Source organism: Triticum dicoccoides, chromosome 6B (assembly GCF_002162155.2).
Source record: "Triticum dicoccoides isolate Atlit2015 ecotype Zavitan chromosome 6B, WEW_v2.0, whole genome shotgun sequence".
Lineage (NCBI taxonomy): Eukaryota > Viridiplantae > Streptophyta > Magnoliopsida > Poales > Poaceae > Triticum > Triticum dicoccoides.
The window spans coordinates 252,928,343-252,944,864 of record NC_041391.1 but is presented as its reverse complement, the minus strand read 5'-3'; the positions used below and the strand labels follow the sequence as shown (position 1 = coordinate 252,944,864).

Below are 16,522 nucleotides of genomic sequence, written 5' to 3'. Positions count from 1 at the left end.
CCGTTTAGCATTTTCTTTTTCCTATTAAAACCGCAAAACCTGCACGCGATGAGTTGAACCCGGGATCTCCTTTGTACTTGATAAACTACAACAACCACCTGGGCCACGACGCCAGTTGTGATCACTTCTCCCTTTTCTTTTTTATTTTTATCTTGCTTTTTTATCTTCTGCTCTTGTTTTTCTTTTCTTAAATCCCTGATTTTTTTAAAAAATTAATGATTTTTTCAAAATCAATGAAATTTTTACATTTTGAACTTTTTTCAGAATTGATGAACATTTTTCAAAATCGATGATTTTTTTTAAAATTTGTAATTTTTGTGTTGAAAATCGATGATTTTTTTCAAAATCAATGAACTTCTAAATTTTATTAAAATTTTAAAAACGTTGATGAAGGTTTTCCAAAATTGATGAACTATTTTTCAAAATCGATCAACCTTTTTCAAATTTGTTAACATTTTTTAAGACCGGCCCACCTGGTGCAGCAGTGAGCGCCAGATGCCCGAACCGGCGCATAAAGCGCCGTATAGGACCTCCCTCGACACTATCTCCTCTCATAGTTAACACTAAATCAGGTTCAGATGAACTCTTTCTTGTTTGACTTCAAATGCAGGGGCAATCGCTTCACAACAATGCATCTATGAACATCAGTGGCTTTAAGGCCCTTGTTTACGCGAGGAGGTAATGAAATATAGCATCACTTGACACATTTTGGTTTCCCGTTTTGTTTTTTGTCTAAAATCACAATGAATATGAACAGTGTTCAATTTATTTGTTTTATGCAGCTGTAGCATGCAGTCGCTTGCGTCAAGCAACATCACCGGTAAAATTGTTTTGTGCTATGCACCGGCAGAGGCGGCCATTACACCACCTCGGCTAGCACTTCCTATTGTCATAAATCGTACAATGGAGGCCGGTGCGAAGGGCCTCATCTTTGCACAATATGATGCCAACATCCTCGACATCTTGACCGTGTGTAAAGGCAACATGGCATGTGTAGTGGTGGACTTCGAAATCGCGCACACAATTCTCGCATATTTGGATAAAACAAAGTGAGTATATGTCGCATTGTCCAACAAAACAGGGGCCGTGCTTTTTTTTCCTTGTAAGAAGTTCATATTTGGCATATGACTTGATAGAAATCCAGTGGTGAAGGTGTCTCCTGCCATGAGTGTTATTGGGAACCAAGTGTTGTCGCCGATGATCGCCTCATTCTCATCAAGAGGCCCGAGTGCCGCGTTCCCAGGAATACTTAAGGTATCATCCTTATAACATGAAACAACATTATACAGTAGGTTAAACGATGTTAAACATCCCTACGTATGAACAGCCGGATGTTGCTGCACCCGGGGTTAGCATCTTGGCAGCCAAGGGCAACACTTATGTGTTCATGTCCGGGACATCCATGGCGTGTCCGCATGTATCCGCGGTGGTCGCACTGCTTAAGTCAGCTCACCCGGATTGGTCCCCTGCCATGATAAAGTCTGCCATCATCACCACAGGTATGCACATGAGAACGATGCAAGAAATTCTTCTAAACATCGTAGTATGACTAAACCTTATGTGTGTGGCATGGTTGCAGCTTCCGTGGTCGATCATTTCGGTGTGCTGATCCAAGCAGAGGGTGTCCCGAGGAAACTAGCTGACCCATTCGACTTTGGTGGTGGCCATATAGATCCAGATAAGGCCGGTGACCCCGGCTTGGTTTACGACATGAATGGAAGAGATTACAACAAGTTCTTAAATTGCACCGATGAATTGTTAGACGAATGTAAGTCCTATATCAGCAATCTTAACCTCCCATCAATCGCCATGCCAGACCTCAAAGACAATATCACAGTCCGGCGCATTGTCATGAATGTCGGGTCAGTTGAAGCAACTTACCGAGTGACGGTTGAGGCTCCCGCAGGGGTAACCGTAACTGTGGAGCCATCTATGATTAGTTTTACAAGAGGTGGTAGCAAAAGCATGATGTTTACGGTGATGTTCACAGCAAGGAAGAGAGTGCAAGGTGGGTACACCTTTGGGAGTTTGACATGGTCGGATGAAAATACCCACTCAGTGAGAATACCTATTGCGGTGCAAACTGTAGTACAAGACTTTGTGAGAGATACATCATAAATTCAACTAGTTATGTGTATATCTTATTCATGCACTTGAACGCATATGAATTGTTGAAAAAACATTGAAGACCCTATATATACATCATTAGGAAATGTACTACTTATATTTTAATTCTTGTTTGTGAAGAGACTGCTACATCTTTCTACTTTTCAGTTAGTCTAAGTGCTCATTCACGAACTGAATCCTCCGAGACCGGCTTGCTCTTTGAGGTCTCTCGGATGAATCCTCTGAGATTATGGTTGTCAGATCGGTGATAACCACCTCCATAATTTTAGCATTTCAACTAAAAAGCTACAGTTGTACCTACAACTTCAAACCTAACAAATGTATGCGACTTTTGATTAAAATCAGACAAGTTTGTACAAAACTGAACTAGGTTACAACAAAATTATAGTACAAATTTTGGTTGAAAGCATACAAGTTTCTACAATTCCTCGCGGAAGATGCAACTAGGTTCCAACTTCATGAAAAGAAGACGGAGGGGACGAGAGGACGTTTTGGCGGAGGAAAAAAAAAGGTCTGTAGACCAAGCTCAAACATTATTGAATGCCAACAATAGGAAGACCAAAACGAGGCTAAATCAACTAGAATTTAGAACTAATATCTGAACTTCAACGACATTAACAAGAAACAAGAGCAACCGGCAAATTTCGTCATCAGCTAGCGGGGATCATCGTGACACGCTCGCTCTCTCATCTCTTTCCTTTTTCTGTTTCTTTCTTCTTCTTCTTTTTTTTTTTGCCAGACTGTTTCTTCTGGGCAGCAACACAACTACACAAGCAACGCAAATGCAAGAAGATACTACAACCATGCGCTAGAAGTCAGGCTTGGCTCCTCTCAGTGGCCGAGGATGGTCATGTGGGTGTCGAACGACGGCAGCTCGTCGTCCTCGTCGGTGTCTCCATCGCCGTCGCGGTCGACCTTGCCGCCGCCCGGGATGGGGACCGACGTCAGGGACGGCAGCTTCGTGCCGAGCCCGCCCTCCTCCTCCGTGTCCTCCGGCGCCTTGGGTTCCCCCAGCTTGCACGTCTTGTCCTTGAGCGGGTTGCACGCGAAGCCGCCGGGGGCGGGGGCCGCCGCGCCGGCCCCGGCCCCGGCGGCGTCCGCATGCCTGGTGGCGAGCAGCGCGCACGCGAGCACCACGGCGGCGAGCATCATCAGGGACACGCGCGCCATGACCGTGCTGGTTATGCTGTAGACGGCGGGTGGTGTGGAGGCGGCACGAACGTGGGGTACGTGCAGGAGCTTTTCCTTTTCGCTGGAGTCAGGCGAGAGGGACGAGAGGCGCGGCGGCGCGCGCTTTAAAAGGCGGCGATGGGGTGCCGGATTTAGCCGGGAGGCACGACGGTTGCGGGCGTTGCTCGGTGTGTGTGGCTGGGCACCGTCCCCACGGTTGCGCTCGGAGCGGGTGTTCAGGAGCTGATCAAAAATATGCCACGGACCACAGATGTTTCTCTGCAGAAACATGCAATAGACTCTGGATCAGTCTTCGCACGCTAGGAAGGGCGTGGTCGTCCCCTCGAATTGAAGCCTATAGGCCAAGTCATCTGCCGAGGCAGTCCCATGACTACTCCAGATGCCCTAATGGAGAGCACTCCTCAAGTTCCAAAATAATCTCATCCAACGATTGTCCTGAAATATGTTTGTGTCTCCCAAACAAAAACAACAGGGATGGGGCAACTCCTCAAGTTCCAAAATAATCTCATCCAACGATTGTCCTGAAATATGTTTGTGTCTCCCAAACAAAAACAACAGGGATGGGGCAACTTTGGGGCGCAGCCATCGAACCAACGGTCGTACCAGTAGCTAGCCCCAAATACTTGCACCGAAACGAGCCAACCACGGCGGGAAGATGATGCAAAACTGCTATGTTTTCACTTTCAAGGGTTCAGGGTTTGCATATTTTTTGTGTTGAAATATATTGTCCACCTCTCTCTATCGTTCAGACTTTTGGATGAATTCAATAAGGTATCGGAGTTAAGAGGTCTTGAGTCCAAGACTCTGCCAACGCACTGTTATAAATAAAATTATGCAACCTACTTTGAAATTTGCCTGCATCTTTATCGTTTCGGACTTTTGGATGAAATGACTAGAGCATGAATTCAATACTTTGGAACAAAAGAACAGCAAAATGTAGGATTGAAAAATCCCCACTTCCCAATTCACCCAACTTGCAGACATGTTACTCAACTCTGGATGTTAAGAGGGCGAAAGTGCATGCAAGACACCAACAAGAGGAGATTCATGAGGCCTAACCTCTTGCTAGCTAGGAATCACTTGAAATTGAGGTGTAAGAAACCAATTCATAAACTGTCGATGTTCGCATTGCTTTGATCCAAAGGGCCTCCATAGAAGAAAAAAAACATATGAACTGCAGTTACAAAAATCCTTTGAGAAAAAAAGGGCTCTTACTCGTCAACTTGAACGATCTGATAAATAGTATATGCTTTGCATTCGCAACATGTGCCGAATCTTGAAGTAAAAAAAAAAGTAGTAGTACAGAAGTATACGGAATGGAGATTGCATTAGCTAACATTTGGTACAATTAAATAGTACAATTGAACTGGAAAGGGCGGCTGGTGACTCATATAGTTTGTGCCATGCAGGCAAAAGAAGATCTCGAATTGCCAGAGCTGTGCATCTAAAGTTGTTATGAATTCCGTCATCATTCCATTCACAGAATACCGCTAACCTCCCAGTTGTCGTTGTCCTCGTCGCGGCGGGTTCTCACAGCCTCTGAGTCTCCCTCATCTTCGGGGAACCTACGATCATCCATCATACGCCTGCAAAAAAAAAAGACATGCACATATAAAATTTAGTAAAAGAGAGTTTGCAAGCTTTAGTCAATGAAGTTTGGTCATCACAATAAAGAACATTTGTGAGTGGTAATGCTCTGTCAGAAAATTGAAAATTATAGAATCAAATCGATCTGAATTTTCATTTCATGGTACTGTGGTTCCCAAAGATATCCAGTCATTCCATTTGGATTTGGCCATATCGAACCACCAACAAAACTGTGCTGCTACCACCACTGCAGGCAGCGGCTCAATGAACTTTGCTAACTTATTTCTGTAAATTTCTATCACATTTGTACGAGTTCAAGCTCATGCTGCACTTATTTGGCATCACCACAAACACTGTCTGTCTGAACATTTCATTATAACACCATGAAATTCTAAATCAATCCCCGGAAAAAGAAAATCTAAATCAATCAAATCCTGCAGAATTCGTTTCACATTTCTGTTCCACTTCCAACATCCAAGAAATGGCCCCTTCCACCGTCGGACATGAAACCAAGCTCGGACGTCTCAGATTCTCAAGTCTTCCTACAGCATCGAGGAAAGGCAGCGTCAAGTGCAGCGAGGTTTACCTGCGGCGGTTGCGGCGGCCGGCCTCGCGGGCCTTGCGGATCTTCTTGTCCTTGGTGTTCTCGTGCCGCCGGCGGCGCTTGATCTCCTGGAGCAGGCCGGCCTTCATCACCTCCCGCCGGAAGCGCCGGAAGATGGAGTCCTCCCCCTCGTTCTCGTCCACCACGATCTGCACGTTGTAGCCCTTGGCGGCCAGCACGGGCGTCGGCGCGCGGCGGGCGGTCATGTGGACCGCCGAAGGCGCGGAGCTCTTCCCCGAGAACGGAGCCAGGGGAAGCTGGAGCAGGGCCCTTAGCATGGAAGTGCCGGTAGGGGCGGCCATGGCTGTGGCCTTCGACTAGTCGGCTCTGACGGTTGCTGCGCTCTCTTTGAGTTGTTTTGGATGAGGCTGGGGAAGGAAGGAGGTGAGGCTTGGCTTATCCCCTTATTTATTTCTTAGTTTTGGAGGGAAGTGACATCTTTTTTCCTCTTTGGAATATTCATTTCTATTAATTCTATTCTAAGAAGAATTCAAACATTGAAAAATTGGTATTCCCTCCGTCCATAATGTAGGACGTTTTACATTATGGTCTCATAATGTAGGACGTTTTACATTATAGGACGGAGGGAGTGCTAAAGTAAAATGTTGTATTCCTTTTTGGGATAAATAACAATAGACACATGGAACTAAAATTACAATTTCCTATTTCTTGAACTGTTAACAACTAAATTTTGAGCATTCGCGAAAGAGAGACTAAATTTTGTAAAATTAGATCCTTCGCTATATTCTTCCTCATGTTGCTTACTCATACCCGCGTTCGACTAAACCACCACATATTATTTCTCTGGTAAAATTCTATGGGTGCTTGTTGCTCCTAAAAACAATAACCGGAAGATCGAGCGAGTAAGAATTTCTCTCGAAAGTCCTATTCTGATCCCGAGCTCATAGCACCCTAATGAACAATAAAATAGAAAAAAATAGTAAAAAAAACAAATGGAAAACTTTGACAAATGATTTCTATTCATAACAAATTTCAGCACGAAATGACATTCATGGAAGTCATGAAAAAAATCAGCACTCCAAAATGTTTGCAAAACTATCATTTTTGGACCATCAACTTTGTTTTTCTGCCATGACTTCCACGAATTTCATTTCATGATGAATTTTTGCAAGCATAAAAAATATTTGACAAAGTTTAACACAAAAATAGTTTTTTTTACTATTTTTTTTAAATACCATTCATCATGGAGCATTTGAGCTCGGGTGCAGATGCTCCATGTCCAATTTCTAACCCTTTTTCGAAAGTTCAGCTAAAAATAAGGTTCCTTTTAACCTTAAAACCGTATATTTCTTTTGATCAACACCAGTCTCTTCGGCACTCAATTTGACTGTCCTCCAAACGGGCAAAATGTGTTAATAGGGCTAACGTTGGAGAGTACCACACCGAAATGGCATAGCTCAATGAATAGGGGGTTGGTGTTGGGTTCAACACCAATACCTTATGGTGTTGAGCTATAACAGCACAAAGATGTAACATGTATTGACATTGTAAAATAATTTCTCTTCATGAAAAGCTAGATTTTTTTCCCAACGCCAATATATGTGGTGTTGAGATAGCCAAGTTTGTTGTCGGAGAGGCTAGCATTGAGCAAAATGTTTAGATTAACTAAAGATTCAGAAGAAAAAGGTGAAAAAACACATATACATGTATAAGATGTTTGCTTTCGGGGCAGCAACACAAACGCGGAAGTAATGAAGTTATGTTGTTACTGTAAATACAATGGAATAAAATCAAAAGGTTAGTTGATGTAATGGTAATGCAAGCTAACACTCTTCTCATCAGCGTCGTCTCTCTCGTGTTCCCATTCCTCCAAAGCTCCTATCGGGCATTCCTCATCGTTGCATCCTGCGTTGTTACTATCGGCTCACTGTTGCTCGGCCACGTGTAGTTCGCGCGCATCCACCGGGCCATATCTAGGTTCTTCTTAGACGCCGCCTCCCATTGCACCATTTACAGCTCATGTTCCAAGGATCGGGCCATGGGGTGCCACCTGCAAGCCATGGCAGCGCACCTCACCCTAGCATCAGGTATAGGCTTAGAAAAGCTCTACTCAATGAGCTCGGTCCTCGTGTTCGCCATGTGAGAGCTCGTCACCTTCTTGGCGTGCCACAATTGGGCTTGTACGTTCACCCCATTGTGATGTAGAAACGGGCAAAGTGGGTAGAGTTGGAGCATGCATGTAGGAGTCATGGTAGAGGGAACAAGAAGAGGTCATCCCCCAGACCATTGTCATCGGCGTTGATGGGGTTCTCCCCGATATGTAGACCATGGAGAGAACCTCGGCAGTGGCGTGTGATAACCCGCAAGTGCATACGGTTGAGTTGTAACTTCTTTGAAGTAAGAGTATCGATCCCACAGGGAGCACAAAATATGGACTTATAGAATGTGCTTGTAGGTTAGCTAAGGCTTGAAGCAAAGCGATTGTGAAAGCTTTTTATAGCAAAATGGGTGAAAAGCAAGTAAAAGTGGGTGAGAAAGTAAATGAGTAACAAAGAGTAAGGAGATGATGAAGTCAACAATTGAGCTAGCGTGTTCTTAGGGGGACTAGATTCCCCACTAGCATGTGTCTAGCATAATGTATATGCTACCACCTGGTTCTAGGTTCGGATAATCAAGCCTCGGTTTGATGTTTATAGTGGGCAGAGTCTGGTACATCATAGGGACTGCAAGAACCGCAATATGAATATAAGTTATACCTTGGATGGTCGAATTGGTGATGAACGGCGAGCAAAGCGGGTTGCTGCCGATGGAGCGTTGGGTCCACGGGGAATTGAAATCGCGGGGAACTGGCGATCTAAATTAGGAAGGAAACTAGGATTTAGGAGACAAGGGAAAAGGAGCGCCGAGCGCGCTGTCACGAACAGAGGAAGCATCGGCAGCCGTTGGGAATCGCTACGTGATGGAACAGGAAGGAGATTGATCACTCCTTTTTTACATGAATCACTCCTTTTTTGGATGTGAACAAAGGAAGGGAGGGATCGCTGCGTCCGTACCACATTGACTGCGACCTGCTCGTGCTGCGTGAATTTGAGCCCGCCAGCCCATACAATTCTTTCTCTGATCACCGGAAAAATTTGGGCCATAGCCAGCCTACCAACATATACGGCAAGGGCACTACATTTTGGGGGCCCGGGGCGGCAACCCCCTGCCCCCCTTGAAGGAAATATGCCCTAGAGGCAATAATAAAGTTGTTATTTATATTTCCTTATATCATGATAAATATTTATTATTCATGCTAGAATTGTATTAACCAGAAACTTAGTACATGTGTGAATACATAGACAAACAGAGTGTCACTAGTATGCCTCAACTTGACTAGCTCGTTGATCAAAGATGGTTAAGTTTCCTAGCCATTGACATGAGTTGTCATTTGATGAACGGGGTCACATCATTAGAGAATGATGTGATTGACATGACCTATCCGTTAGCTTAGCACTGTGATCGTTTAGTTTGTTGCTATCGCTTTCTTCATAACTTATACATGTTCCTATGAGTATGAGATTATGCAACTCCCGAATACCGAAGGAACACTTAGTGTGCTATCAAACATCACAATGTAACTGGGTGATTATAAAGATGCTCTACAGGTGTCTCCGATGGTGTTTGTTGGGTTGGCATAGATCGAGATTAGGATTTGTCACTCCGTGTTTCGGAGAGGTATCTCTGGGCCCTCTCGGTAATGCACATTGCTACCTCTTGAGCACTGCGTGGGTTTTCCCTTGAAGAGGAAAGGGTGATGCAGCAAAGTAGCGTAAGTATTTCCCTCAGTTTTTTAGAACCAAGGTATCAATCTAGTAGGAGGCTCCTCAAAAGTCCCACGCACCTACACAAACAAACAAGAACCTTGCAACCAACGTGATAAAGGGGTTGTTAATCCCTTCACGGAAACTTGCAACAGTGAGATTTGATAGAGATAATAAGATATGATAAATAGTTTTGGTATTTTTTGATATAGATTGGAAAGTAAAAGATGCAAAATAAAAGTAGATCAGAAACTTATATGATAAAAGATAGACCCGGGGGCCATAGGTTTCACTAGTGGCTTCTCTCAAGATAGCATAAGTATTATGGTGGGTGAACAAATTATTGTCGAGCAATTGATAGAAAAGTGCATAGTTATAAGAATATCTAGGCATGATCATGTATATAGGCATCATGTCCGCAACAAGTAGATCGAAATGATTCTGCATCTACTACTATTACTCCACACATCGACCGACTCCTGCGTGCATCTAGAGTATTAAGTTCATAAGAACAGAGTAACGCATTAAGAAAGATGACATGATGTAGAGGGATAAACTCAAGCAATATGATATAAACCCCATCTTTTTATCCTCGGTGGCAACAATACAATACGTGCCTTGCTGCCCTTGCTGTCACTGGGAAAGGACACCGCAAGATTGAACCCAAAGCTAAGCACTTCTCCCATTGCAAGAAAGATCAATCTAGTAGGCCAAACCAAACTGATAATTCGAAGAGACTTGCAAAGATAACCAATCACACATAAATGAATTCAGAGAAGATTCAATTATTTCTCATAGATAAACTTGATCATAAACCCATAATTCATCGGATCTTGACAAACACACCGCAAAAAGAATTACGTCGAATAGATCTCCAAGAAGATCGAGGAGAACTTTGTATTGAGATTCAAAGAGAGAGAAGAAGCCATCTAGCTAATAATATGGACCCGAAGGTCGGTGGTAAACTACTCACAACTCATCGAAGAGGCCTTGGAGATGATGTAGAGGCCCTCCGTGGTCGATTCCCCCTCCGGCGGAGCGCCGGCGAAGGCTCCAAGATGGTATCTCGTGGATACAGAAGGTTGCGGCGATGAAAATAGATTTTCGTGGTTCTCCTGGATGTTTTCAGGGTACGTGGATATATATAGGCAAAGGAGGTAGGTCAGGGGAGCCACAAGGGGCCCACGAGGGTGGGGGGCGTGCCTACCCCCCTAGGACGCGCCCTCCTGCCTTGTGGCCGCCTTGGCTGCTTCTTGACGTCCACTCCAAGTCTTCTGGATTGCGTTTGTTCCAAAAAGATCGCTCTCGAAGGTTTCATTCCGTTTGGACTCTGTTTGATATTCCTTTTCTCGAAACACTGAAATAGGCAAAAAATAGCAATTCGGTTTGGGCCTCTGGTTAGTAGGTTAGTCCCAAAAATGATATAAAAGTGTAAAGTAAAGCCCATAAACATCCAAAGCGGGTAATATAATAGCATGGAACAATCAAAAATTATAGATATGTTGGTGACGTACCAAGCATTCCCAAGCTTAATTCCTGCTCGTCCTCGAGTAGGTAAATGATAAAAACAGAATTTTTGATGTGGAATGCTACCTAGCATAATTCTCAATGTAATTTCTTTATTGTGGCATGATTGTTCAGATCCAAATGATTCAAGATAAAAGTACATAAAACAAAAATAGTAATACTTCAAGCATACTAATAAGTAATCATGTCTTATCAAAATAGCATAGCCAAAGAAAGCTTATCCCTACAAAATCATATAGTTAGGCCATGCTTCATTTTCATTACACAAAATACTCCCATCATGCACAACCCCGGTTTCAGCCAAGCAATTGGTTCATACTTTTTAATGTGCTTCAGCTTTTTCAACTCTCACGCAATACATGAGCGCAAGCCATGGACATAGCACTATATGTGGCATAGGGTGGTGGTTGTGAAGGCAAAAAGGGAGAAGATAGTCTCACATCAACTAGGCGTATCAACGGGCTATGGAGATGCCCATTAATAGATGTCAATGTGAGTGAGTAGGAATTGCCATGCAACGAATGCACTAGAGCTATAAATATATGAAAGCTCAACAAAAGAAAACTAAGTGGGTGTGCATCCAACTTGCTTGCTCACGTAGACCTAGGGCATTTTGAGGAAGCCCATCATTGGAATATACAAGCCAAGTTCTATAATGAAAAATTCCCACTAGTATATGAAAGTGACAACATAAGACTCTCTATTATGAAGATCATGGTGCTACTTTGAAGCACAAGTGTGGAAAAAAGATAGTAACATTGTCCCTTCTCTCTTTTCTCTCATTTTTTTATTTGGTGGGCTTCTTTGGCCTCTTTTTTTCTTCTTTTTCTTCATTTGGGTTTCTTTGGCCTCTTTTATTTTTTATAAAGTCCAAAGTCTCATCCCGACTTGTGGGGGAATCATAGTCTTCATCATACTTTCCTCACTTGGGACAATGCTCTAATAATGAAGATCATCACACTTTTATTGATTTACAACTCAATACTTAGAACAAAATATGACTCTACGTGAATGCCTCCGGCGGTGTACCGGGATATGCAATGAATCAAGAGTGACATGTATGAAAAATTATGAAGGTGGCCTTGCCACAAATACGATGTCAACTACATGATCATGCAAAGAGCAATATGACAATGATGGGGCGTGTCATAATAAACGGAACGGTGGAAAGTTGCAAGGCAATATATCTCGGAATGGCTATGGAAATGCCATAATAGGTAGGTATGGTGGCTGTTTTGAGGAAGGTAAATGGTGGGTGCATGATACCGGCGAAAGTTGCACGGTATAATAGAGGCTAGCAATGGTGGAAGGGTGAGAGTGCGTATAATCCATGGACTCACATTAGTCATAAAGAACTCACATACTTATTGCAAAAGTCTACTTGCCCTCGAAGCAAAGTACTACTACGCATGCTCCTAGGGGAAGGGTTGGTAGGAGTTAACCATCGTGCGATCCCGACCTCCACTCATAAGGAAGACAATTAAAAGAGCACCCCATGCAACAAATTTGTCACACAACTTTTACCATACGTGCATGCTATGGGACTTGCCAACTTCAACACAAGTATTTCTCAATTTCATAATTACCCAACTAGCATTACTCTAACATTACCACCTTTTGAAAGGATCGATATGGTTGACTAGAGGGGGGGTGAATAGGCAACTAACAATTTTTAAGCTTTTCTTTACCAAATTAAACTTTGCAACAAAATAGGTTGTCTAGATGTGCAACTAAGTGAGCAACTTATATGATGCAACGACAGCTAGCACACAAGTAAGCAAAGGATGTAAACAAGTAGACTTGCAAAAGTAGACGAGATAACCAAGAGTGGAGCCGGTGGAGACGAGGATGTGTTACCGGAGTTCCTTCCTTTTAAAGGGAAGTACGTCTCCGTTGGAGCGGTGTGGAGGCACAATGCTCCCCAAGAAGCCACTAGGGCCACCGTATTCTCCTCACGCCCTCACACAATGCGAAATGCCATGATTCCACTATTGGTGCCCTTGAAGGCGGCGACCGAACCTTTACAAGCAAGGTTGGGGCTATCTCCACAACAATCGGAGGCTCCCAACAACAACAACAACAACACGAAGCTTCACCACAATGGAGTATGGCTTCGAGGTGACCTCAACCGTCTAGGATGCTCAACACCCAAGAGTAACAAGATCCGCAAGGGATAAGTGGGGGGAATCAAATCTCTCTTGGTGGAAGTGTAGATCTGGGCCTTCTCAACCAATCCCGAGCAACTCAACAAGTTTGATTGGCTAGGGAGAGAGATCGGGCGAAAATGGAGCTTTGAGCAACAATGGAGCTTTGGGGAAAAGAGGTAGGTCAACTAGGAAGAAGAAGACCCCCTTTTATAGTGTCGGAGCACATCCAACCATTACCCCACTTAGCAGCCCCGCACAGGGCGGTACTACCGCTGGGGAAGGGCGGGACTACCGCTGAGAGCGGTACTACCGCTCCCTTCCTGGCGGTACTACCGCGCTGAAGAGGGAGTCAGGCCACTGGCCCCAGAGCGGTACTACCGCGGGAGAGGAGCGGTACTACCGCTCGGAGCGGTACTACCGCTTCTACTGCCACTACTAGTACCGCAAAACCCAACACGAGAAAACATCGTCTCGAATCGAGGCGGAAGTAGGCGCGGTACTACTGTGGTACTACAGCCGAAGCCCGCGAGCGGTACTACCGCTCTATGGAGCGGTACTATCGCTGAGAGCGGTACTACCGCTCGGCGGAGCGGTACTACCACTAGGAGGCTTCGGCGGTACTACCGCTGTAGATCGCGGTACTACCGCTGGCACAGGGCGAAGCAGGTAAGGAGGAGAAGTGCAACTCCAAAGATGCGACAAGAAGACGACAGGTGTGATAAGGGTGTGTACGTGTTGATTCCACCCTAGTCTTACCAAAGCGGATCCCCTCTTAATAGTACGGTGAGTCCTACGAAACTAGTCCACCAGCAACGAAACGCAGGAGCTACACCGTCTTGAATAAAAACACCGAGGGGAGGAAATCGTCTCGTGCCAATGGATGATTCTCTGAAAGAACTTAACGCACACGATTAGACCGCAAAAGCATTGTCATCAATCACCAAAACCACTAGGAATAAATATTCCCTTACAATCTCCCCCTTTTTGGTGGATTGATGACAATACGGGATTTGCATAAACATGATATAGTAAGCATATAACCCCGACGGTCCTAACATGTAGATGGGATCCCCCTAGATGTGTGCTATTTAGATAAGTGCTTTGGACTGCACATCACACATACTTGGATCAAAGCTCCCCCTACATTTTAGAGACCAATAAACTAAGCATGGTGTATGAGAGCAGCATAGATGATATAACAGAAAATCACGCAACTCATGAGCTAGATAGACATAGATAATGATACTGAAGGATAAGGTAGCATATGTCTCACACCATATGACTCGAACATAAGTCTCACTCGAACGTAGGTCTCACAGACAAACCAACCAAAGCAAATGCAAGGAAAGCACGAACAAGACACGAACAAGAGATGAAGACACAACTCGCAAATCCCTAAACTCTCTCCCCCTTTGGCATTGAGACACCAAAAAGGAGAGGGAGTGTTGCTACCGCTCCAGGTGAGAGCAAATAAGGGACACACGCATCAGAACTCAGAGGGATCATCTGCGCCACCATCGCCAGCTGGGAAGTGCTCAGCATCAGAATCAGTCCAAGGGCAGTGTTGCTGAATCCACTCCTCCTCCTCTGTGAGCTGATACTTAGAGCCACTAATCACAGTAGCACCCATCTGACGCATGAGCTCCTTGTGGCGACCGTGGGCCTTCTTCTCAGCCACATGAGCCATGTACTGACCGTGAGACTCCATGCAGAAGAGCTTCTTTATCTTGGTCTTGAGCTTCTTGGCCCAAGATGGCTCTGTCCCAGAGGGCACGTAGTCATCATCTTCATCCTCAGCCTCAGCACCAAACTCCTCCTCAGTCTCCATGGCAGCAGCAGATGACGAAACTCCAGTCCTAGGGGCCTGAGTGCCCCAGTTATCCTTCTTCCTCAGACGCTTGACATCGTGAGAGACCAAATCGCCAATCTCCAGCACTACCTTGGGATAGACACGATCCCAGGCCTTCTCAATGAGCAGCATAATGAACGGACCATAGATCGGGCATTTGCGCTCGGAGATAGCAGAAACCAACTCAGCCCACATAACATGAGAGATATCCAAAGACTCCCCGGTGGGATTTTCCTTCTCACGCTGGCAGAAAAGAAGCATATCCACGAGATAAGAATGAACCTGGTCCAGATTCCCAATGCGAGGGAAAAGAGTCTCTCTGAAGATGTGATGCAGGATATCCAGATAGGCAGGCAGCTCATAGGTTTCCTTGTGTGTCTCAGGATTGATCTTCAGAGTGCAGTATGGCCAGAGAGCCTGCTTGTGAGTGCAATGTGCACGAGCATGGGGGCGAAAGCCAACCGGAGACTCAAGACCTAGATCTTCCACCCCAAGCAACTCCATGAAAGCTTTCCACTTGACAGAAAGCAGCTTGCCATTTGTCATCCAAGTCAGTGTCCTGTCCTCATCAGTCCCTAGATGAACCGTGGCATAGAATTGGGCCACAATATCAGCATCGTAGTCCTTGTTGAATTGCATGATCCTGAGAATGTTCAGTTGAGTGCACATCTGAAGAGCTTCACCAAAGTAGTCGGGATCACTCGCCATATGCTCGGTGTCGATGGAGTGCACGTTGACATAGAGATTCTTCTTGGCTTTGAGAACATCAAAGAAGATGGCAAACTGGAATCTGTTCCAGAACGGACGGTTGACCAAAGTGGGATCTTGGTCGTTCTCATACGGGTTGCGGCGGCGCCTAGCCCAGAACTCTTTGGGAGGCATTTCATGCACGGTTTTGGTTGCCTTTGGCTTGACCCCAGCCTTCTTCTGGAGTTGAGGTGGAGGTGGAGGTGGAGCACTTGAGGATCCTCCGGCAGGCTCGGTGGTGCGGTAGCGCTTGGACGTGGCACGTCCGGGATTGACACGACGAGCCTGATGCTCAGGGACCTCCTCACCTGGAACCACACACAAGAACACGCAAACAACCAGAAAACACGAGCATAAGACACAAAACACGAGCAAAAAGATCACTGAAAGGTAGAAGTAGAGTGGAAGTTGGTAGAGGGCGGTAGTACCGCGAGCGGATAGCGGTAGTACCGCTCGGGGCGGGGAAACAGCAGTTTCCTACTACCGTGGTCAGATCCGGCACTACCGTCCTACCAAATTCAAAAATACTCCAACCAAACATCAATCCAAACTGCCTAGAAGCATTCTCCACCCTACTCAAGCCTAGATTTGGCCAAAAATCTGAAGATGCAAGTGCTACTACCCCTAGATGCTAGATTGGAAACCTAGACAAAAGGAACAAGAGAACGGGGGCAATACCGGCATCCATGGCAAGAGGACAAGGTGGGGATCGATTCCACCGAAGGGAATGGAGAGGGATGGCCCGGAGAGAGAGATCCGCTGGAGACCTCCCGCGCCGCCGGTTGCTGGGGAGAGAGAGGAACAGGCGAGGGGGCGTGCGAATGGGTATGGGGGAGAAGAAACTCCCCCTGCCCCCGATATAACCCCCACCCGCGCCTCTCAGCGGTAGTACCGCGCTGGAGGGCGGTAGTACCGCTTGGAGCGGTAGTACCGCTCGCCAGCGGCGGTAGTACCGCCAGCAACTGAAAAGTGCTTCTAG

General features: G+C 45.4%; 3 protein-coding genes across 3 annotated transcripts in view; 1 reads left to right on the top strand and 2 right to left on the bottom strand.

The window, feature by feature from the left end:
• The window catches only part of LOC119324313 (subtilisin-like protease SBT3.9), a 7,021-nt gene extending 4,807 nt beyond the window's left edge, over positions 1 to 2,214 (top strand). The window contains exons 6-10 of the mRNA XM_037598098.1: positions 611 to 678; positions 783 to 1,049; positions 1,137 to 1,254; positions 1,328 to 1,499; positions 1,580 to 2,214. Of these exons, the coding sequence (XP_037453995.1) occupies positions 611 to 678; positions 783 to 1,049; positions 1,137 to 1,254; positions 1,328 to 1,499; positions 1,580 to 2,118 (1,164 nt within the window). The 3' untranslated portion in view covers positions 2,119 to 2,214. The remainder of the gene's footprint in view (positions 1 to 610; positions 679 to 782; positions 1,050 to 1,136; positions 1,255 to 1,327; positions 1,500 to 1,579) is intronic.
• A 415-nt stretch (positions 2,215 to 2,629) lies between these two features.
• On the bottom strand, positions 2,630 to 3,546 carry LOC119324961. Its single transcript, XM_037598721.1, has one exon. It carries the CDS (start codon positions 3,295 to 3,297, stop codon positions 2,959 to 2,961), a length of 339 nt encoding a protein of 112 aa, XP_037454618.1. The 5' UTR covers positions 3,298 to 3,546; the 3' UTR covers positions 2,630 to 2,958.
• A 964-nt stretch (positions 3,547 to 4,510) lies between these two features.
• On the bottom strand, positions 4,511 to 5,899 carry LOC119323490 (30S ribosomal protein S21, chloroplastic-like). The gene is made up of 2 exons (XM_037597160.1): positions 5,492 to 5,899; positions 4,511 to 4,904 (listed from the first exon to the last, which is right to left on the bottom strand). The coding sequence occupies exons 1-2, from the start codon at positions 5,809 to 5,811 to the stop codon at positions 4,796 to 4,798; spliced, it is 429 nt and encodes a 142-aa protein (XP_037453057.1). The 5' UTR covers positions 5,812 to 5,899; the 3' UTR covers positions 4,511 to 4,795.
• Between the last annotated feature and the right edge of the window lie 10,623 nt (positions 5,900 to 16,522).